The 20,421-nt window shown below is 36.5% G+C and overlaps 1 protein-coding gene across 3 annotated transcripts in view; it reads right to left on the reverse strand.

The window, feature by feature from the left end:
• The window catches only part of PCDH7 (protocadherin 7), a gene marked incomplete at both ends in the record, with an annotated part of 283,334 nt that overhangs the window by 139,429 nt on the left and 123,484 nt on the right, over positions 1–20,421 (reverse strand). For all 3 annotated transcript variants that reach the window (XM_082315017.1, XM_082315016.1, XM_082315015.1), the window contains one exon: positions 7,581–7,797. In XM_082315017.1, coding sequence (XP_082171143.1) covers positions 7,581–7,797 — 217 coding nt within the window. The remainder of the gene's footprint in view (positions 1–7,580; positions 7,798–20,421) is intronic.

A 20,421-nucleotide genomic window follows, 5' to 3' on the forward strand; every position in this document is an offset into this window, starting at 1 on the left:
AAAGGTAGTATGTAATAAAATATTGACATTTGCTGCAATGAATATTAAATAAATAAGTAAAGAGAACAGTAGTTGGGAACCAGCAGTAGAGAACAAAATGTATTTTTCACTGACGTGGAGAAGAAATACCCCTATAAAGGACTTCTTTTGGATCTTCATTATACTTGAAGATTAGAAGGGACGGAAAGATCTAATGTTGTCCAGGAAACTGAAGAAACTGTCATTAAATACAAATAGAGAACTGGGAAAATACAGCATGCTGAAAGGGCTCTTCTGAACTGAGGAAAAATAAATTTCCGTTGACTATCTGCATTAGATTTTTTCCAGGAAAGATGCTGCCGTGGATGCAAAGGTTGCTAAAAATTCCATTCATAAACCAGATGTCTCTTCTTCCTTGAGTCTGTAAATTTTGGAATGCATTTTGTCCTCTGTCTACATTCAGGACTCCAACAGTATTAAAGGGATTTCTGCAGTCTGCATCAGTGGGAGGCAGCCTGAGCTAGCAGCTGGCACTGAGGACTTGGACAAAAGCCTAACTTCACTAAGTCAATAGCAAAACCCTCATCAACTTGACTGCAAACTGGAAGCTGGTGCCCAAATTATTACGTTTTGAGGGGTGGGCAGTGTTTGGATCAATTACCAAATGAAAGATCAATTCATAGCATGATGTTGGACATACCGCTTCACTTTCTGATGATTTAGTTCTCCTTTTCTCAGTTTAGTATGTTCCTTCATATCCACCTCAGTGAATTGATTTGAAATTCATAGATGAGGCAGGTTATGTAACTGCAACTGTCTAGATCTCATGAGTATTTGCAGTAAGAACTGACTCACCAAGATGCGTACATGTGTGCCCACCCACATGCACATATAAACCCTTACCTCAGTGCCTCATCCTAACATATAACTGCAGCACTGGTTCTTTAAGAATCCAGTCTTTCTCCATTTTCAAATTATTGATTAAAAACTGATGGAATGTAGATATGGACTTCCTTTTCTAAAGGTAATAAAAGAAAACTAAGTTTTATTAAATAGCAGTTCAAGTTGTCTGATATCAATATACTGCTTTTAAGAATGGTGAACAGTTATTGCTGTGTGTATTTTCTTTTTAAGAGCAGGATACTGAAATCAGGAGTGGAGGAAGCAATCTTGTAATATAGCTTAAAAAAAAGAACCATATGCTATTCTTCACTATGAAGCACAAAGGGAACTAGAGCAAATACAATGGGAAACGAATAGACAGAGAACAGCAAGGGAAATAACAATGCTATTCAGAAAATCAGAAAAATGCTGAATAATTTGGTAGCTTTGCTATCAATGTGTAGGGGTGGATTTCCAGTACAGAAATATGCATTTCTTCTTTGATTCCAGCAGATCCAAGCATACATTCTCTGAGCAGCCAAAATCCTGATCAAGCTGAAAACAATTCACAGCAATACTCGGGTATTCTTCATGAATAGATAGCATACCGAAGTTGGTATTTCTCTGGATAGTCATGGAAAATAAAAAGGCAAGGAGAGAGGACATAAACAGTATACTATTCTGGCAGCTTCAGTGAGAGTTATTTCTGCTCACAGTTGGCCTGTATTTGGTCCTTTACTTTGCATTATGCATTTGAAGTACAATGTAAACATAGAATAGTAGATAAGATACAATAAGCCTTAATGCATGACATATAATGCACAAGCTAAAATAATTGCTCATCCTTCTGTAGTATGTTATTAACCTAATAAAGTAAAAATATATGTAAAAATATATACCAGCACTAGGAATTTGTAACACAATCAAAATAGACTTCCTTAATTTCTATTCTAAGTATACATGTATAACACTTCAAAATGCAAACAACTCTTAAAGAACAAATACCATATAGTTTTGAAACTTAAAGTGTTATTGTGCATAAGTTAGTAAACCACATATTCCTCTGCTGAAGAAACTCGCAGACATATGGGTTAAGGTCATCTAAAGGAACATGGTAAAAGATTAAAAAGGAAAAAAAAATCAAGGAGGAAAACAGCCAATGCTCTTCCCAGCCAGGTTCATTGCCTTACATAAGACTACACTAGTATAAGAGGGATCCCTGCACTGTGTGTCTTCTGTCTTAGGAACTGGGGATGTTTTTCTTCTTATAAAATGTCTTTTTACAGATCTTATCAGCATATGCCATTCTCAAAACAAACTGGTTCAAGACATAATCCATCACTTTATATTTATATGTTCCAAAACATTACCCATATATATTGCTAGGTTTACAGAATCCAGAGTTCACTGAGTGCCTAATTATAGGTTAGTACTTATCAGAAACAAGGATAAGAATTGTTATGTATATGTATTACATAATAATTTGTGCAGCACTTTCTGGTATTTTGAGTTAATGCATGGAGGGTAACATTTAATAAACAGTGGATGTAGCAGCATTGACAGAAGAAACAAACCAAAAAAGGAACTATTAGCATGTAATCACTACCTTGAAAACCTTACTGGCTCAACCTTCCAGATGGACTACTTACGTTAACATTTTCAGGACACAGTTTAAAAACAAAATTATTCAGATGTAATTTTAGGACCTGAATTCAAGAGAACAGAACATCTGAAAATAATGGTAACTGCAAAAGTACGGTAATTCTATGGAATAAATCAATGAATGTCTGGTTTGCAATGTTTACAACAAGGACATTTAAGTCTTCAAGAACATTAACTTGTGTTATTTGCACTGCAAAAAGCTAAAGGCAAATGGATTCTGTAAACATGGATTCTGTAAACTAACATATTCTTTTTTTCATTTTATTTACACTTTGGTCCAGAGAACAGATAATATTCTATCTTACCAGTAAAAGTGAGAGAATGCTCTTATAGATAAAATTAATTATATTTATTAATTGTCAAGATTCCTTTCACATTTACAAGTCATCATCTCACATACCATGAACCCCTTCTCTATATTGACAGTAGAACTTTGACACATGGTCTAAATCTGAAATTGTCATTGAGAACATAGCATATTATCAGACTATAGGAACTGAGATAATGTACTTCTATTACTTGCCTTTTAGTTCTTCATGTGTCCTGACAGAGTGTAATTTATCTGCTGATTTCTTTGTGGGAGTCAAGCAACTGAATCACAAAAATTCTGAGCTCCTTTTCAAGCTCTGCCCCTTACTTCTTCTGTGACTTCAGACACATCACTTAATCTTTATTTACTCCATTTCCCCCTGTAAAAATGGAAGCTGTAAACTATTCCCTTATTTTTCTTCTTTCACAGGGATGACTGCTGTTCTCCAACCCTTACATATTTGATACTGAAACATGGGCTAACTTAAAATACTGTGCTGCACATCAAAGATATGTTCATGTAGAAATATCTGAACTAGCTTTAACACAGATATCTCAGGTGTGGCAAATAGTCTAATTATGACTGCATGGAAACAAATCTCCAGGGAAGAACATGTGAGCCAAAATCTACAGTGCTGCAGTTTCACCGCTATAGGTACTCTAGCTGAATTAAACAAAAAATAAAACTGATTAGTATAGAGAAGTATGTGGAGAAAGGAATATAATGAAGCATTTTTAAGAAGGCTGCAAGAAACATGAGAGGCACCTGAAGAAACAGGTGAATGGACATGAAACGGAACAATGAAAAGCTCTGCTTAGAGATGGTATGTGTAACTAATAACAGAGGAATTAATATGAAATTATTATGAATTAATATGAAAAGGCTGTATTGTCCATTCCTCAAATGGTGAGAATACATCTTCAGCCATCCCTACCTACGTTAGAAGAAACAGAAGTTCATGGAAAGAAAAAAATAACAGGAATATGATGATTGAAGACTGAAAAACCTAGAAACATATATAGTTCAGAGGAAAGATAAATTATAAGAAAACATAATAATCCACAGTATTTAAAAAATAAAATGGAATACTTCCATGGTCTTTCTCATAATGATAAAAAGGAATAGTCACTGAAACTGTTAAATAACAGAAAAAAAGCAAATAAAAATAAAACAATTTTAATAGCCTTCAGAGGAATTTCCTGTTGAAAGATATCCTTCAGGCCAGTAACTTGAAGACTGTTAATGGCTTCTGATAAATTAGGTTATTTATTATTATTATTATTATTATTATTATTATTGATGTTATTATTATTATTATTATTTAGAGAATCACAATTTAAAGTACATGCTGACTATTAACTGTTAGAGTCAGGAGGACAGGTAATTCTGGAAGTATCTGCCGCTAGGGTTTTTTTAACTTCCCTCTGAGATATATGGTATTAGGCATTGTCAAAAACAGAAGCCTATGACTAAAGACCAGGAAACTCATTTACCATGGTAATGTTTTTACCCTTGATATACAAATACGAATGTAATAAAAATGTTCTCGAGAAAATTATTGTGCAATTTACGTTAAGACAGTGCCATTCTAACAACTAAATTAGAGAAGGCGGCTGCATATATGAGCAGAATTTCCTTATAAGGAAAGCTCCAAGGGCAGGGGATAAATTAACTTAGAAGTTACTTCTGGTTCTGCAGATTTTACTAATTAACAAGATTTTTGCATACTGAATTTTCACAGTCAATCTGCTAACATTTCTTTTTTTCTTCTCTCTCTTTTATTTTTTTTTTTTTTTTCCTCCTGCATCTGACACCACAGCTAATCATCAGAACAAAACTTCAATCTACATCTGACAGTCATGTAGGCTGGTAGGTAATGTACAGCATATTCTAAGAAAACCAACCCCCTTACCCTTTTTTTCATTTCCAGCATTTTATCTTTGCCTGAGAAAATAGAAAGAGGACTCTTACCAGCAAACAGAAAGCTGAATTTCTTATTTACTCTGACTGTGAACTCAACCTTCTTACATTTGCCTTAACTATAAAAATTACTTGTTTTCCTTAATCATCTTAGCTTGGGAAAAAAAGTATCAAATGTATCAGAGGTTTTAGTGTACTATGCTGAAAATTATTATTTCAAACTTTAAAATGAAAGGAAATCCAAAGCAATTAGTTATAACTGCATTGTTTCACACCAACTGAAATCAAATGATAAATATTTGAAGCAATAACAATTAATAACTAAGATAGATAGCTTCCAAAGTACTGTTTCCATGGAAAATCTGCATGAAAATCCAGTATAAATTCTGATTAAAACCTAACCAAGATAAATACTGCAGATTACCTAGATTCCAATTAAATGTGACAAATGAACACTTGACAGATTTCAATTCCAATTCTATTTCTGTCAGAACGATCCATTAATATTGAAGATTACATTATCAGTATTTGAACAATACAATTGTGCTTAAAATAGTTAAAATATAAGTGGACTTCAGAATCAGATCACAGAAATCTCTCACTCAAATGTCAGGTATTACATACATGAAAGAACAAAAGTACATTCCATCCTGTTCTGTCATTATTTATAGATTAATGTTAACAAAAATTTCTGGAGGCAGATGACATGCCACTGTTGAAATCTTGTGTTTAAAATGTGACAGCAAAATCCAAACATCTGTAGAGTATAATTTTCATCACAATGTCACCCACCTTTCAAAGGTTTCAGTGCAAGGTTTTATAAAAGAGAAGGAATTCCTGATTACTATATGCAAGTCCTGCCATGCAATTTTTTTTTCATGGTAACTTTGTTTTCATTCAGTTATTCATCAAATAATACATTTATCTAGATCTATGTTTCTATCTTTTCTAGCTATACAATACTATTTTTAAAACTGAATCTTACCAGGTATAAAATATCATCTTTCAAAAAAAACCAAAGTAACGTCTAAAATATTTTCATTATTAGAATGCAATGCCAGTTTTTGCGTAAACAGAGAAACTTAAATAAACTGGTTTGCTTTAATTTTTGACACTGCTCAAGCACTCTTCATTTTCAATTACACTTCAGTAAGTGTGATGATTTTCATTGGCTACCAAATATATTAATAATTATATTAAATTGTGGCTTTTTCCCAATTGTGCAGTTTTCCCAGTATGGTTTAGGCACACGCCATGTTAGCATACTTTCTGAACTCAAAATTTAATGTCTAGCAATCTACTACACTGCTATGTGTCCAGGGGAATTAACAAATTTTTTCAGTTCATTATCTTAACCACAAAATCTCACCACAAAATAGACAATAAAATAATCATCCCAATTTAGGTACAAAGTCTAGAAACTTTTTTCTGACATTTTTCTAGTAATACCAGTATCACTTTCTCCCCTTCCACAAACCCAGAAAAATGAAATGTAAAGAGATATATTCATATAAACAACCGAGGAGAATATACAGACACACACTTATACACATACGTAACCTAATATGTCTTCTTTTTAGATGGATATTACCATCTTCCTTTATGGTCAACTCGTCATTTGCTGTTGGGATATACATTATAAGCATATGTAGACTACTGTAGACATTCTTCAGTCATACATACTAGATTTGACAATATCTTACCATGGAAAATAATATACTTTTATTGGGCCAACATGTCTATCTCAGGAAATACAAAAACCCAAGAACAATTATCCAGTGCTGTAATCTCTGAAAAACTAAAACATGCACTTAGGCAAACTAATTCATTCATTCTATAACAGAAAATATACCACCCTTTTTGCATATGCCCATCAATTCCAATTGGATTAGCAAACCCATTATTTCATTGGTTATCAAAAATCTGTACACTTTGATATACAATAATTTATTTTATTGTTTATGGGAAAATGAAGAGACTACAAAGTCAGTGTCTGACTTCATAAAATTTTAGATGAAGGCCAATAAGTGGAGAACAGTAAAACATTCAGGTTTTATGAAATACATTTCAAATTGAAAAGATTTTTTAAAATTCTAAATAGTTTTAGATAGAAAGGAAAACAAAACCTGAGATTTGAATTACCTTTATTTTTTAATAGCTGGAGAATTACTATAGAATAAGTAAGGATTCATCATTTTCCCCATCTACATAAATAGACCCTGAATTTAAATGAGATGTTCTAAAAGTACTGTGCAAAATAAAGGGTGAAGAAAAAGAAAGTAATGTTCTTCTTTTCTAAATAATGAAGAATGGACTTGACAGTGTTATTTTGAAAACAGTCTATATAGCTGTGGGAACTGTTTTTGGGGAAAAGGGAATTCCCTAGAGTGGGGTTTTTAAATCCTACTTGCTTTTGCTAATGCTGACCATATTACATTCTGGGAAATTTCCTAAGTAGTTGTTGAACCAAAAATGGAAGGAAAAGAGAATACATGTCATTTATGGTCTTTTATCTAAAATGAAAAGTATGGAATTTAATTCAATTACCATCTCCCCAGCCCTCTACTGGTATTTTTTTTCAATGATTTAACTGTTTTTGCAGTATAGTTTTTAAATCATGTAAAGAAAATAAAGTGTTGGTTTTATTAGTAGTGTTATGTTCCATTATTTTGTATATCTGCATTTTAACAAACTTTAAAATAAAATAATTACAATTTTAACTATTTAATATATTTATTTAATTTTTTTTTTGGACTGACCTTTCAAAAGTCTACTTAGTATCACTTGCTAGTGAGATTATGTGTGTGAATGTTGTGTTTGCCCCTACCATTTTCCATATGCTCTGCCTCACCAACACTGCCATCCGGCGTAGTCCTTTCGTAGTTGTCCTCTGGGAGTGGAAGGGCACCCAGTCTTGGCCCTGATGAACTCTTACTGCTTGGTGTTTCTGACTCCTCCAGACCGCTGTCATAGCAACTCTGCAATGACCCTTGATGCGGGTCCTGAGGCTGACTCACAACAGAAAACGTCACTCTACGAAACGGCTGCAAGAGAAAAGATTCTGAATGTCACTGAAAAGTTCAGTCTTTGAACAACTGATTCTCAAAACATGACTTAAGCAAACTAATATTTTAACATTTACCAATGAAACAATTTTGTCTAAATTAAAGCAAACAGCAAGTACAGTCCTTAAAAGGCTGCTGGACAGAGTATCTGTGGATTTTAACTGTGATATACAGTCTAGAACCTTAATGCAGTTTTGCATAGCCTCCTTTCAAATGGCTGCATGAGCTAAGAAAGCTGGTTTATAATTATTTATAAATTCAGTACAGTTTCTCTTTTATTCAGTAGTAATAATTTGAATGGAGTTTATATCAGACTGCGTGAAGGTACTTGACAGTGTGCGCTTGTGTATGTGTAAGACTGTGGGTGGGTATAAAAGCTCACCTGTAAACTATATTGTGGGTATTAACAACATAACAGCACACCCATAAGCCTTTTATAAAATCACTTCCTGTGGTTTTGAAAGCTAGTTGACATGAGAAAGGAGAAAAAAAAAGAAGGGAAAAAAAAAAAAGGGTTCAGTCTCTTAGCTCATTTGCCATAAAATTCAGTGCCTGCAGACAGGGTGTGTTGCCAGCTGACTTAATAAGGCCTTTAAAGTACTGCGAGCACAGCTGACACCACATGTTTCCACTGGGACTGTACAAACATAGATTGTTAGAGATTTGTGTTCATTCAAAATGACAGATATTACTGTTGCTCTAGAAGCCTACACACTGAACCCTGGCACCAGTGAGCATCCCAGGAAGTGGGAGAGTCGATCCTTCACATTTCAGAGGACACTGAGGGCAGCGGGATTTTCAGTAAGAAGCTGGGGGATTCTCCTACGATTTGAACTACACTCAAGCAGTAATGATACATTTCAAATAATTTAGTGATACATTTGAGATAACTTACTGTTCACAAGGACAGAAAACCACAGAGAAATATCTGATGTTCTAGAAAGCACGTTCTAAAACAAACACCAATAGATCCATTTTATAAGACACTATGCAGAGTTTCTTATGTTTAAAATGTGAGGTCTGAGAGTGCTGCCCACCTTTGGATTCAGATGTGTTTCAAGCCCTGTGTTAGAATGAGACACAGGCATACATCACCCCCACTGGCACCTCTGGTCACTACAGGGTGGAAAGGTGTATTCAGGACAGAAGGGAGGAAACAGCAACTACAACCACTTACACAAGCCCTGAAGAATAGAAGTCCACATTAGGTTTACAAGTAGAGAGATAGGTGGATTTCAGTTGAATTTTCACAATTCTTTTGAGGATATAAAGTTTTGAAGATATAAAGATATTCAGTGTGTATGATAAATAGGTTGGACTACAAATATAATACTAAGTCTTCCTGGCACAAGTAGATCAAAAGTCTATAGATGTGAGTGTTGCTAGAAATATGAGAAAAATCTAAGGGAAGAGTCATGGTATTCTCATGGTGAGTTTTTGACCTTTTAAAGTTTCCTTCTATTATTCAGCTGCAAAGTGCTTTTATACCAATCTAATTTAGAGCTTCATATATCAAATGCAAGGAGAACAGAGGAGCAAAACAAAAGAATGGAGAGCACAAATAATGCACATTAAAAGAGCACATTAAAATAGTTTAGAGTTGATGTTCCTTTCTCTAATGTGGAAATAGTAGAAAGCATAAAGGGGGATTAGAACTGCTATGTTAAGACCCTATATCTACAATATACAATTTGAATATCTTCTCACCGTAGATTCTCAGTAAGCTCTTTCCCTAACAGGAGCTTTCAGAAGGAATCCCTTTGTTGAACTGCACAGGAATTCTAAAAGCTTTCCTACTGGTTCTGAATCATGCAGGAAGTATAAAGCCCTTTTGCAGTAGTGTGTCCTGCAAAACGTCTGTGTCATTTGTATTGTATTTTCATGTTTCAATAATAGCGTGTGTATTGTGTTATTAGCAATTTACACACACGTTAATTCCCTCAGAGAAATAACTAAATAAATGTAAAGAAAGGTAAAATGTCTTTATCTAAACTATGGTTTTAGATGTGAGCAACCAATTTTCTTTTGTCTTTTTTTTTTTAAACTTATGGAAGTAGTGATTTCCCTTCATGTGTTTTCCACAGATGGACTTCTAAGTACATAAAAAGAGATCAAACAAAGACAATATTTCCTAACTTGTAAACAGGCTCTGTTGTTTGTTTCCAATATGATTATTCTCAGATCACTTAAGAATACTTGCAAGCGGAAGTTAAGGTTTCACTAGTCCAGTAAAGTTTCTTATTCCTATTACACTGGCCAAACTCACATGATCTTTCCGCTGTCTTGACACTGAAGTTATATTTATTTCTTCATATTATTACCATGTCAGGTGACGAGCTGCCATCGCTGCTTACTTTAGAAATGAGATATTTTTGTCTGGAAAATATGGATTCACTGTTTAGTAAGTATGCCAAACTTACTAGTACAATCTAAATTGTACTTCTACTATTATTCAGGAAACAGCTCAGGGAACTGCCTAAGGACATAAGAAAAGATTTTCTCTTCACTCACACTTAACTCATTGGTACAATGCCCAGATGGATCCCAAGATCAAGTTTCACCTCCTATAAGTAGTACTGTTGACAGAACTTTCTAGGGTGCCCACCTGTCTTTCCTGAAGAGCTTGGACTCTAGATGCCTGAGTTGTCCCACCACAGCTCAGCAATTTGAACAATGTCATATTTCTGAGGCCACACAGAGAGCTACTGTTCCTTCTGCTTGTTTCCCAGGCTGTGTACATTTCTGTACATATGACATCCTTGAGGTGGACCCGCTTTCACTCTGTTTTATTGTTCTGGAGGTCTCTCTTGTACCCATCACCTTGCCTCCTTTGCTGTCCACCCCTGCCCACCACTTCCTTACTTGACTGTGAGTTGTAATTTCCCTCCACAGCCATTCCTAGTTTAAAGTTCTCTCCACCAGGATGCTCAGTCTGGTGGCAAAGATGCTGTTGCCAGCTTTGTCAGGTGGATCTCCCCAAACGTCCTCAATCCTCCAAAAGGGGGTCCATTGGTCTACAAGCAAAATCCCTGTCCCACAGGAGCTACCTGCTCCTTCCCAAGCCTTTCACTGTCAGGACTGAGGAGATGCCATGAAGTCCCACTTGTCTTTCACCTTCCCTCCTTAGAGCTGTGTAGTCACCCTTGATACAGTCAACATTCTCACAGTGCCACTGGTGCCCATGTGGATGAGGAGCAGCAGATAATAATTCAATGAGTGAATAATCCTCAGGAGTCTCTGCAAAGCATCCTGCATCTGAGCACCTGGCACACTGCAAACCTCCCTAAACAGTAGGTCAGGTCAGCAGATGGGGCCTCCACCCTGCCTTAGAAGAGGGTCTCTCACTCTGATGCTTCCTCAGGCAGAGTTTCCACCCTACTGTCTGCTACCAGGGCACTGACCCTATTCTGCAGTTGCAAATCTGCAAGTGAAAGAGTTGTCTGCCCTGTGTTGCAAGACATCACAAGCCTACAGTCTTCCCTATCTTGGGAGTCTCTCCAGAGAGCACACTCTCTGGTTGTTCCTCTTTCTGTGCAGTCAGGGGGGTCAGGCTGCATGGGTGGTATATGGGTATATGTATGGGTAAACGTATGGGTATATATAGTATACTAGTATGCTACACACTATTTAGTGAAAATAAATATATAGACTTGGAATAGAAGAAATCTGCTTTCAATTAAAATAGTTGGGTATGAAAGGAATATCCATATACTAGTTCTTGATGGGAAACTGTATTTTGCTTTAAAGTAAGATCTAGTGTAAATCACACAGCTTATCTTTGAAAAGATATGGTAAAATATATTGCTGCAGAATCACACAGACAAGCAAGAGTAATTTGTACATTCTCTCTCACATTAAATATCTAAGCATACTAGCAAGCGTACTTAGTATGTACTAGTAAGTACATACACAACACATACATGTCAGGAAAAAAATGGAACAAATTTTGCACGGTATAAATAGGTGCAAGACCATCAATTTCTATGGAGCTTAGTAAAGTTTCATTTTAAGAAGTTGCCTATTACTGAATACTGATGATATCTAATGGATATATTGAAATGGCTCCTAAACTTCCACTTAAGGATTTATCTTGACTAGAGTTCAAGATTATCACATCATAACTAATCTTATTGACCTCACAAAAACTGACCTTTAAGATCATTGAGTCCAACCATTAACCTAGTGCTGAAAGTTATGAGCACTAGAATGTTGATACATAATAAATGCTATTTATGCATCAGTTGCTATGAATGCAAAAAAACCCTCCATAAACAAGAACTTTCTTCACATACTCTAATCTTCATTTAGATCCTAATCTGTAAAACATTTGAGGTTTCAAAGAAAACTGCATATTAATGAGACAAACAGGAGGGAAGGAGGATGAATACCAGGATTAATATTTCCAAAAAGTTATTGGTAAAATGCTGGTTATCTCATATATTTATTGCAATGCCAAAAATAAGGATATAAGCTGCACTTTAACAAGGATAAACAGACTACATCCTTAATTTTGTGTTTCCATTGATAAAATTACATCAGTAACATTTCACAGAAAAATGGACACGAGAAATTTCCAAGTGCTGACAAAATAAGGCACATACCCATGAGGAGAGTAGAGAGGGTTATGTTTAGCTTTATTGATTTTCAGTGCACAACATTAACACAGCTCCATCTGCCAACACTGTGAATCAACATGGTAGAGCTGCTTTTACCCAAATAAGCCCACTAGCTGTTCAATTTGTCCTTCCCAGCAAAACAGCAACACGAAGCTTTTACTAGTCCCTTAGTAGGGATAGTCCTTACTAGATTCGCATTTAGTAAGAATGCAATAGGTTTGATAATTTTCTCCATCTGAAAACTGATATCATATTTTCTGATAACAGCATATGGAATTATTCCTAATTATAGCTGATCATGGACATGATCAGATCACAGAGAAAAGATGCACCTCTGCATTATACCCCAAATGTAAATCACTATTTGTTCCTTGTTTCAACTGTATTTCATAAACCAGATTTTTTCTTTTCCCCTCACCAGCAGAACAAAAATCACTGCGATGCCAAAGACTTGTAGTCTGTACTAATTGAGCCCTATTAACTTATTCTATGGTACTGTGTTTATCTTAGCCTGTATTAATTAACTCTTCCTTATCAAAGCTAGAAAGTAAATTCATATTATACTTCCAATTTTTGAAGAACCCTAATTTCAGAGCTTGGCATTAGGGACAGACTGTGGATAGACTTGGTGAAAAGCAATATATCCATATAGTTGCATGAAGCTTAATCGTGACACTTTTTCATTGTTATGAGGGGGATTTTCCTTTCATTTCCTAAAATCTCTAATTTTTGCATTGTATTTCATAGAATCATAGAATTGTTTATGTTGGAAAATATCTTGGATCTTTAAGATCATCAAGTCCAAAAGTTAACCTAGCACTGCCAAGTCCACCACTAAAGCGTGTCCCTAAGCACCACATCTACCCGTCTTTTAAATACCTTCACAGATGGGGACTCAACCACTTCCCTAGGCAGCCTGTATCCAGTGCCTCACTACCCTTTTGGTGAAGAAATTTTTCCTAGTATCCAAGCTAAACCTCCCCTGGTGCAAGTTGAGGCCATTTCCTCTCATCCTGTCGCTTGTTGTTTGGAAGAAGAGACCAACCCCCACCTCACTACAACCTCCTTTCAGGTAGTTGTAGAGAGCAATAAGGTCTCCACTCAGCCTCCTCTTCTCCAAACTAAACAACTCCAAGTTCCCTCAGTCCCTCCTCGTAAGCCTTGTGCTCTAGACCCTTCACCAGCTTCGTTGCTCTTCTTTGGACACGCTCCAGCACCTCAATGTCCTTCTTGTAGTGAGGGTCCAAAACTGAACACAGTACTCGAGGTGCGGCCTCACCAGCGCCGAGTACAGGGGCACTATCACCTCCCTGGTCCTACTGGCCACACTATTCCTCATACAAGCCAGGATGCTATTGGCCTTCTTGGCCACCTGAGCACACAGCTGGCTCATATTCCACTGTCTGTCAACCAACACCCCAATGTCATTTTCCACCAGGCAGCTCTCCAGCCACTCTTCCCCAGGCCTGTAGCGTTGCATGGGGTTGTTGTGACCGAAGTGCAGGACCGGCACTTAGCCTTGTTGAACCTCATACAGTTGGCCTCAGCCCATCGATCCAGCCTGTCCAGGTCCCTCTGTAGGGCCTTCCTATCCTCCAGCAGATCAACACTCCCGCCCAACTTGGTGTCATCTGCAGACTTACTGAGGGTGCACTCGATCCCCTCATCCAGGTCATTGATAAAGATATCAAACAGGACTGGCCCCAATACTGAGGCCTGGGGAACACCACTTGTGACCAGCTGCCAGGTGGATTTGACTCCATTCACCACAACTCTTTGGGCCCAGCCATCCAGCCATTTTTTTACCTAGGAAATCTTACACCTGTCCAAGCCATGAGCAGCCAGTTTCTCTAGGAGAATGCTGTGGGAAACTGTGTCAAAGGCCTTACTAAAGTCCAGGTAGACAACATCCACAGCCTTTCCTTCACCCACTAAGCAGGCCACCTTGTCATAGAAGGAGACCAGGTTAGTCAAGCAGGACCTGCCTTTCATAAACTCATGCTGACTGGCCCTGATCCCCTGGTTGTCCTGTGCATGCTGTGTGGTGGCACTCAGGATGATCTGCTCCATACCCTTGCCCGGCACCGAGGTCAGGCTGACAGGCCTGTAGTTCCCCAGATCCTCCTTCTGGCCCTTCTTGTAGATGGGTGTCACATTTGCTAACTTCCAGTCAACTGGGACCTCCCCAGTTAGCCAGGACTGCTGAGAAATGATGAAAAGTGGCTTGGTGAACAATTCCACCAGCTCCCTCCATACCCTTGGGTGGATCCCATCCAGCCCCATAGACTTGTGTGTGTCTACATGGTGTAGCAGGTTGCTAACCATTTCCCCTTGGATTATGGGGGCTTCATTCTGTTCCCCATCCCTGCCTTCCAGCTCAGAGGGTTGGGCACCCGGAGAACAACTGGTCTGACTATTAAAGACTGAGGCAAAGAAGGCATTAAGTACCTCAGCCTTTTCCTCATCCTTTGTCACTGTTTCCCCCCACATCCAAGAAAGGAAGGAGATTCTCCTTAGTCCTCCTTTTGCTGCTAAGGTATTTGTAGAAACTTTTTTTGTTGTCTTCTATGGCAGTATCCAGATTAAATTCTAGTTGGGCTTTGGCCCTTCTAATTTTCTCCCTGCATAACCTCACAACATCCTTGTAGTCCTCCTGAGTCACCTGCCCCTTCTTCCAAAGGTCATAAACTCTCCTTTTTTCCCTGAGTTCCAGCCAAAGCTCTCTGCTCAGCCAGGCTGGCTCATTTTCCAGCACATGGGGACAGCCTGCTCCTGCGCCTTTAAGGTTTCCTTCTTGAAGAATGCCCAGCCTTCCTGGACTCCTTTGCCTTTCAGGACTGCCTCCCAAGGGACTTTGTCAACCAGGCTCCTAAGAAGCCAAAGTCTGCTCTCTGAAAGTCCAAGGCAGCAGTTCTGCTGACCCCTCTCCTTACTTCTCCAGGAGTAGAGAACTCTATTTCCTGATACTTCATATTGATTATGGATTATATTCTTTCATGGTTTCTGTATAGGAACTGCTATCAACTCTGTAAATACCATCAGTTCAAATCGTGGTAAATTTGGACTGTAATGGTGGGGTGGAAGAGTGAATCCTTTTTATGTTTACCTGAGAGCTGGGGTTGCAACCATCAACCCTTTCTCAGCCAGTTACCTCACAATTGATTCTGGATACAAAGTAGATGCACTAAAGTGTAACAAGGAAGAGTCAGCAATTTTCTCTCTTACTTACTTAGCACTTGGATAAAACAGTAGGATTCTATCAGGCCTTCCTACTATCCTAACACCTACATCTCAAAAGTATCAGGATTTTGAAAATGTTTTAAACAACTGTAAAATGCAATCCAAGAAGCAACTGAATATGTTGAGAAGCATAAAAAAATTAGCCCAAACTGAGTACCAAGCTAAAGCAAGCTATATTGTTTTAAATATTTCTACTAATTCATTCAGCATTAGCTTGGGTATTACCTGAAACCCTGGAAGATCAGGAACTAAGCTTCTTATTTTTCCCTAGCTCTCAAATCAGATGACTTCCCACTTTAACGACACATGATATCTTGGGCTATTGACTAGGATTTAAGTTGGCCAAAGAGCCAACTCTGGAGGTCACCCAATCCAACCCTCCTGCTCGAAGCAGGGTCACCCAGAGCACTTTGCCCAGGGCTGTAATCAGTTGTGTTTTTAATATCTTCAAGAATGGAGACTCTACAGCCTCTCTGAGCAAACTGTTCCACTGTTCTGCCACTCTCATAGTAAAGAAGGTTCTTCTTTTGTTTGAATGGAATTTCTGTATTTCAATTTGTGCCGAAGCATAAAAAGCACTGGTGATGAGTCAAACCTAAATAATATGATAATTCCTGTTAGCTTCAGAAAGTCAATCAATGTCAAGCTGCTTGTAAGACTAACACAGAGACTGCGATATGTAGAGGGTAGAACTGAAAAATAGGCAGAAGAGATATATCAACCCATCACATAAATTCAAAGTGTTTCTTTAACACTTGAATTTTGATAAAACATGTCATTATCCTTTTCTTTCTATTCATTCTTAATTGCTGGAAGCTTGTTGGAAGACAAACAAAATATTAATGAACAATTGCTATTCTGCATGAATAGTTTCAACCCACGCAACTCTTTCCCCCCTGAAAATCACATATTCCTACTGTTTTAAATTTCTATCATTGTGGTTAATATAAAACTGGCATGAAATTAAATTAAACAGGCATTATTTTTCAATGAGAAGACTGAAACACCTGAGACAAGTAATACAACAGGAGGGGAAAAGACGAGAAGCACATCGATAAGAATAATCAACTTTTTCTTTTAAATGTAGCAAAAAGTAGTAACAATTGCAATTTTAAACAGGAGTTGAAAAAGATAAAAAAATATTCTGATATTACAGCTCTGTAGCAGGGATCATCTGTGATGAACTGTGATTGGCTCAGCTATCAGTGAAGAATTCTACACACAAGAGAAAGAATCTCCATCATTATTGCCATTTATTTTGGTAGCATTTTTATTAATTTTAGTTGCAGTAGTGAGCTCCTGGTCATGAAACAGAAGCATATTTTGTTTGTTCCATATGAATATGAAATACAAATCCACTAATATCTATTTGCTTAAGCCCAAGGCTACATGTTAAGATTTGATATTCAGGGATAATATTTCATAATGCATTTTACATTATGGGCATTTTTACTGTAACATCCAAACATACATTTTTCCTTTTAAGTTCAGTGCTTTTCTCAAATATCCGTTCTTGCCTGTTATCCAAATTTGCCTTTCTGAATTACAACAATAACTTCTGAGCAGCCCCAAATCCTTTTCATTCACCTAGCTCTGTTTGTTAAGTAGATTCCTAATAACTGTCATCTCTGTTGCAAGTAAACAAACAAAAGGCATGCCTATTATTTCCGTGAATATCATCAGAGAAGACACCAGTAATATGAAGAACATCCCTTTCTCAAAGATACAATATTCTTTTGTGATAGAATCGTCATATCAAAATACAATACACAAGTTAATTTAGAAAAATTAAACAAGATCTACAAGGCTTTTAAATGAAGCCAGTATTCTTAGCATTTTACAAGAGCTCTTCTTGGTAGCTATTGAAAGATGATCAGAAAGAAACCAAGAATAAATGAGAATCTGTAGCAGAGATGGTCAAAATAATTCTGTTGTACTCTTTTGCCTGCTCATAAAAATATACTTTTGTTATCGCTTCAGTATACCATTGTTTGAGAATTATAAGAACCAAGCATCTACGACCCTGAAGTGCTCTCTTATTTTTCTACTACAAGAAAGAAATAGATGAAGTAGCATTTTGTCTTCCCAAGAACAATTATAATGTGAAATAAGATTTTTATCATATTTCTTTCTATTTTCTTAAAAAAAAAGCTTGTCCTAAATCTTTCATGTAGATTAAACACAACTTCAGTGAATGTAGTATTTTTTCCTGAACTCATTGCATTAGATTCCAGTATTCTACTTCAACTCTTTCTAATAATTTTAATTAAAATCCTCTGAATACTTTTTTTTTGTTTGACCAAAATCTGTTACTAAGGCACTGGAACAGTATTTATTTAGATAAGTGTCATTCCAGTATCTTATACTACTCACTGCTTACACCTTCACAATGGCTAACATTCTTCACTTTCAAACTTTTCTGTGATCAGATCTTTCTTTTTTCTTGAAATATTTGGAAAGTCTGTCTTTCCTGGAGGGGTTTGTTTGGGTTTCTTTTCCTTCTGTTTTTCATCAGAGAATTTGCTGCCCAAAACTAGCCCAGGGATATTAGTTCACAGAGGCTGTTATGTCTGTTAGCTCCAGCCTCTCAGCATAAGTATGAGAAATTTTTATCTTTTTCTATTTGCTAGACTATTTCATTAAAGTTTCTCATTGGCTCAAGTATTATTCTCTGAAAACAAACAAACAACCCCCTCATATCCATCCTAACAGCTCAGTCACCCAGATATTTGTGTTGAGATCCTCAGCAGCTTCTCTTGAATCTGGAACATTATTAAAGTAATTTAATGTATTGAGAGGAAAAAGAATATCATCCCTTACTCTAGTTATCAGGCACTAAAAAGCCCTAAAATGGAAGGTATACATTCATAAGCCTACTTCCAAAGCCATTTACACAAAACTGCCCTTAGAGAAAGGATGAAACCAGAAAGATTGTCCACATGTATTTTTCATAGGCTGTAGAATGATGATCCTTTAGTTGTCTGTAGTCCAAGTGGGTCAAAATGTGATGTGATAGAAACTGTTAATCCAATTGAGCAATACTTATATATGTACATATATCACTTGAGATTCTGGCACACCATTCTATTTCATATATATACATATATATAAAGAAAAAGATTTTAGAAATACAGAATAGTTCGCAAAAGACATAAATTGTCATATTCTATACAGCATTTTGGGTGAATCTACATTAATATTTTAGTTCACATAGGGTATGAGCTACAGAAATGAATCTCCTTATCATTCCCAATTATTGTACTTTGCTATCCTTGGAAGAACTATCTTGAAGCAAATATATTGGACTCTTTGGATCCAATTCAAATGAAGGATATGATCCAAAAGCATGCCTAGATAGCTTGAGCTAACAGGAGCTCAGTTCACAGGATCAGACTAGAGCCTAGTCCACAGTAAATCTCCACAAAATGCATACAGTATGAAAATCAGCCTCAGCACCCACTGTTTCATCACTCCTCTTGTGTCATTCTATTTGCTAATGTAGACATAGCCATTTGTAAAAATTGCTTTCTCTGTGTTTTGTTTCCCTGCACAAAGAGAGGCTTTTGTCTGCAAAGGGATCTTTGCCAGAACGGCATTGAAATCACAGATCCAGATAGCTAAAGCATATATGAACCTTTCAAAACATCAACCTTTAGTATTAACAAAGTACTGGTGCACAAGAAGTAATGTCTTCTTATAAGTAATGAAAAATATTCCTGCTGCTAAGGTTAGATGAAACATTTTGAATATATTGCTAATAGACCACAGTGTTCCGTATAGAACTCATTAGATAAACAGGGGAAAAAATAACGATCACTAAAGATTTGAATTATTAATGCATACATTGCATCGAAGTGGAACTCGTTGGGTCTTAAGTCTCACCTTTTGATTGGCTTTATCTGCCGTCATTGTTAAAAAGGTTAATTATTAATACTATTAGGAATATTTTCTTTTTAGTAGCTGTTCATAAGAAAAGGCTCTAGCCCAATATGAACGGGGAGAGTTACAGCATCAAATTTCCGGAAAATTCAGCAATAACTCTTGGAAGAATAGGATCGAACTCGATAGATACATTCATTGTATAAATGTATATGAATACATAAACCAGGTACTTCAAATCTAGTAGGGCAGATACAGATATTCAGGCATTTTGTGAGTGATTAAGAATAAGGATTTTTGTACTGGTCACCAAAACTGTATCGATGATGACATATTTTCCAAAATCTGCAGTTGAAATGTTTTCCAAAATTAGGTAATGGACTCAATATTTTGTATTCTTATGCATCATGTAGTCCTCAATATTTGTTTACTGTTCATTCATCTAAGTTGTCCAAATTATTCTCTAAACTTAAATGACTTAAATTTAAAGGCATAGTGATTTTTAAGGGGTTGACACATTTTCTATAAATTGAGCAAAAAAACCTCAGGCATAAAATCCCAGATAGTCAACCACGTTTCTCTACAAGAAGTGGAAGGACAGAACTATAGAAATGTATCCCATGTAGGAAGATATTTAATAGAATGGAAATAGTCTTCACTAAATACTGAGAAATTTAAATTAGCTACATAACTTTTAGATCACTCAAGTTAGATGAAACAAATGCTATTCTTGGTGAACACTGTAGCTATGCAAGTTATAATAATAAACATGCCACAGGCTCAAAATACAAGGCCTTGAAAGGGAAAATGGTTAATTTTTTTCCAAAATTAGATATTTGAAAAGGCACTATAAATTTGATGGGAAAAA

This window comes from Platalea leucorodia (genome assembly GCF_965183815.1).
Source record: "Platalea leucorodia genome assembly, chromosome: 6".
Lineage (NCBI taxonomy): Eukaryota > Metazoa > Chordata > Aves > Pelecaniformes > Threskiornithidae > Platalea > Platalea leucorodia.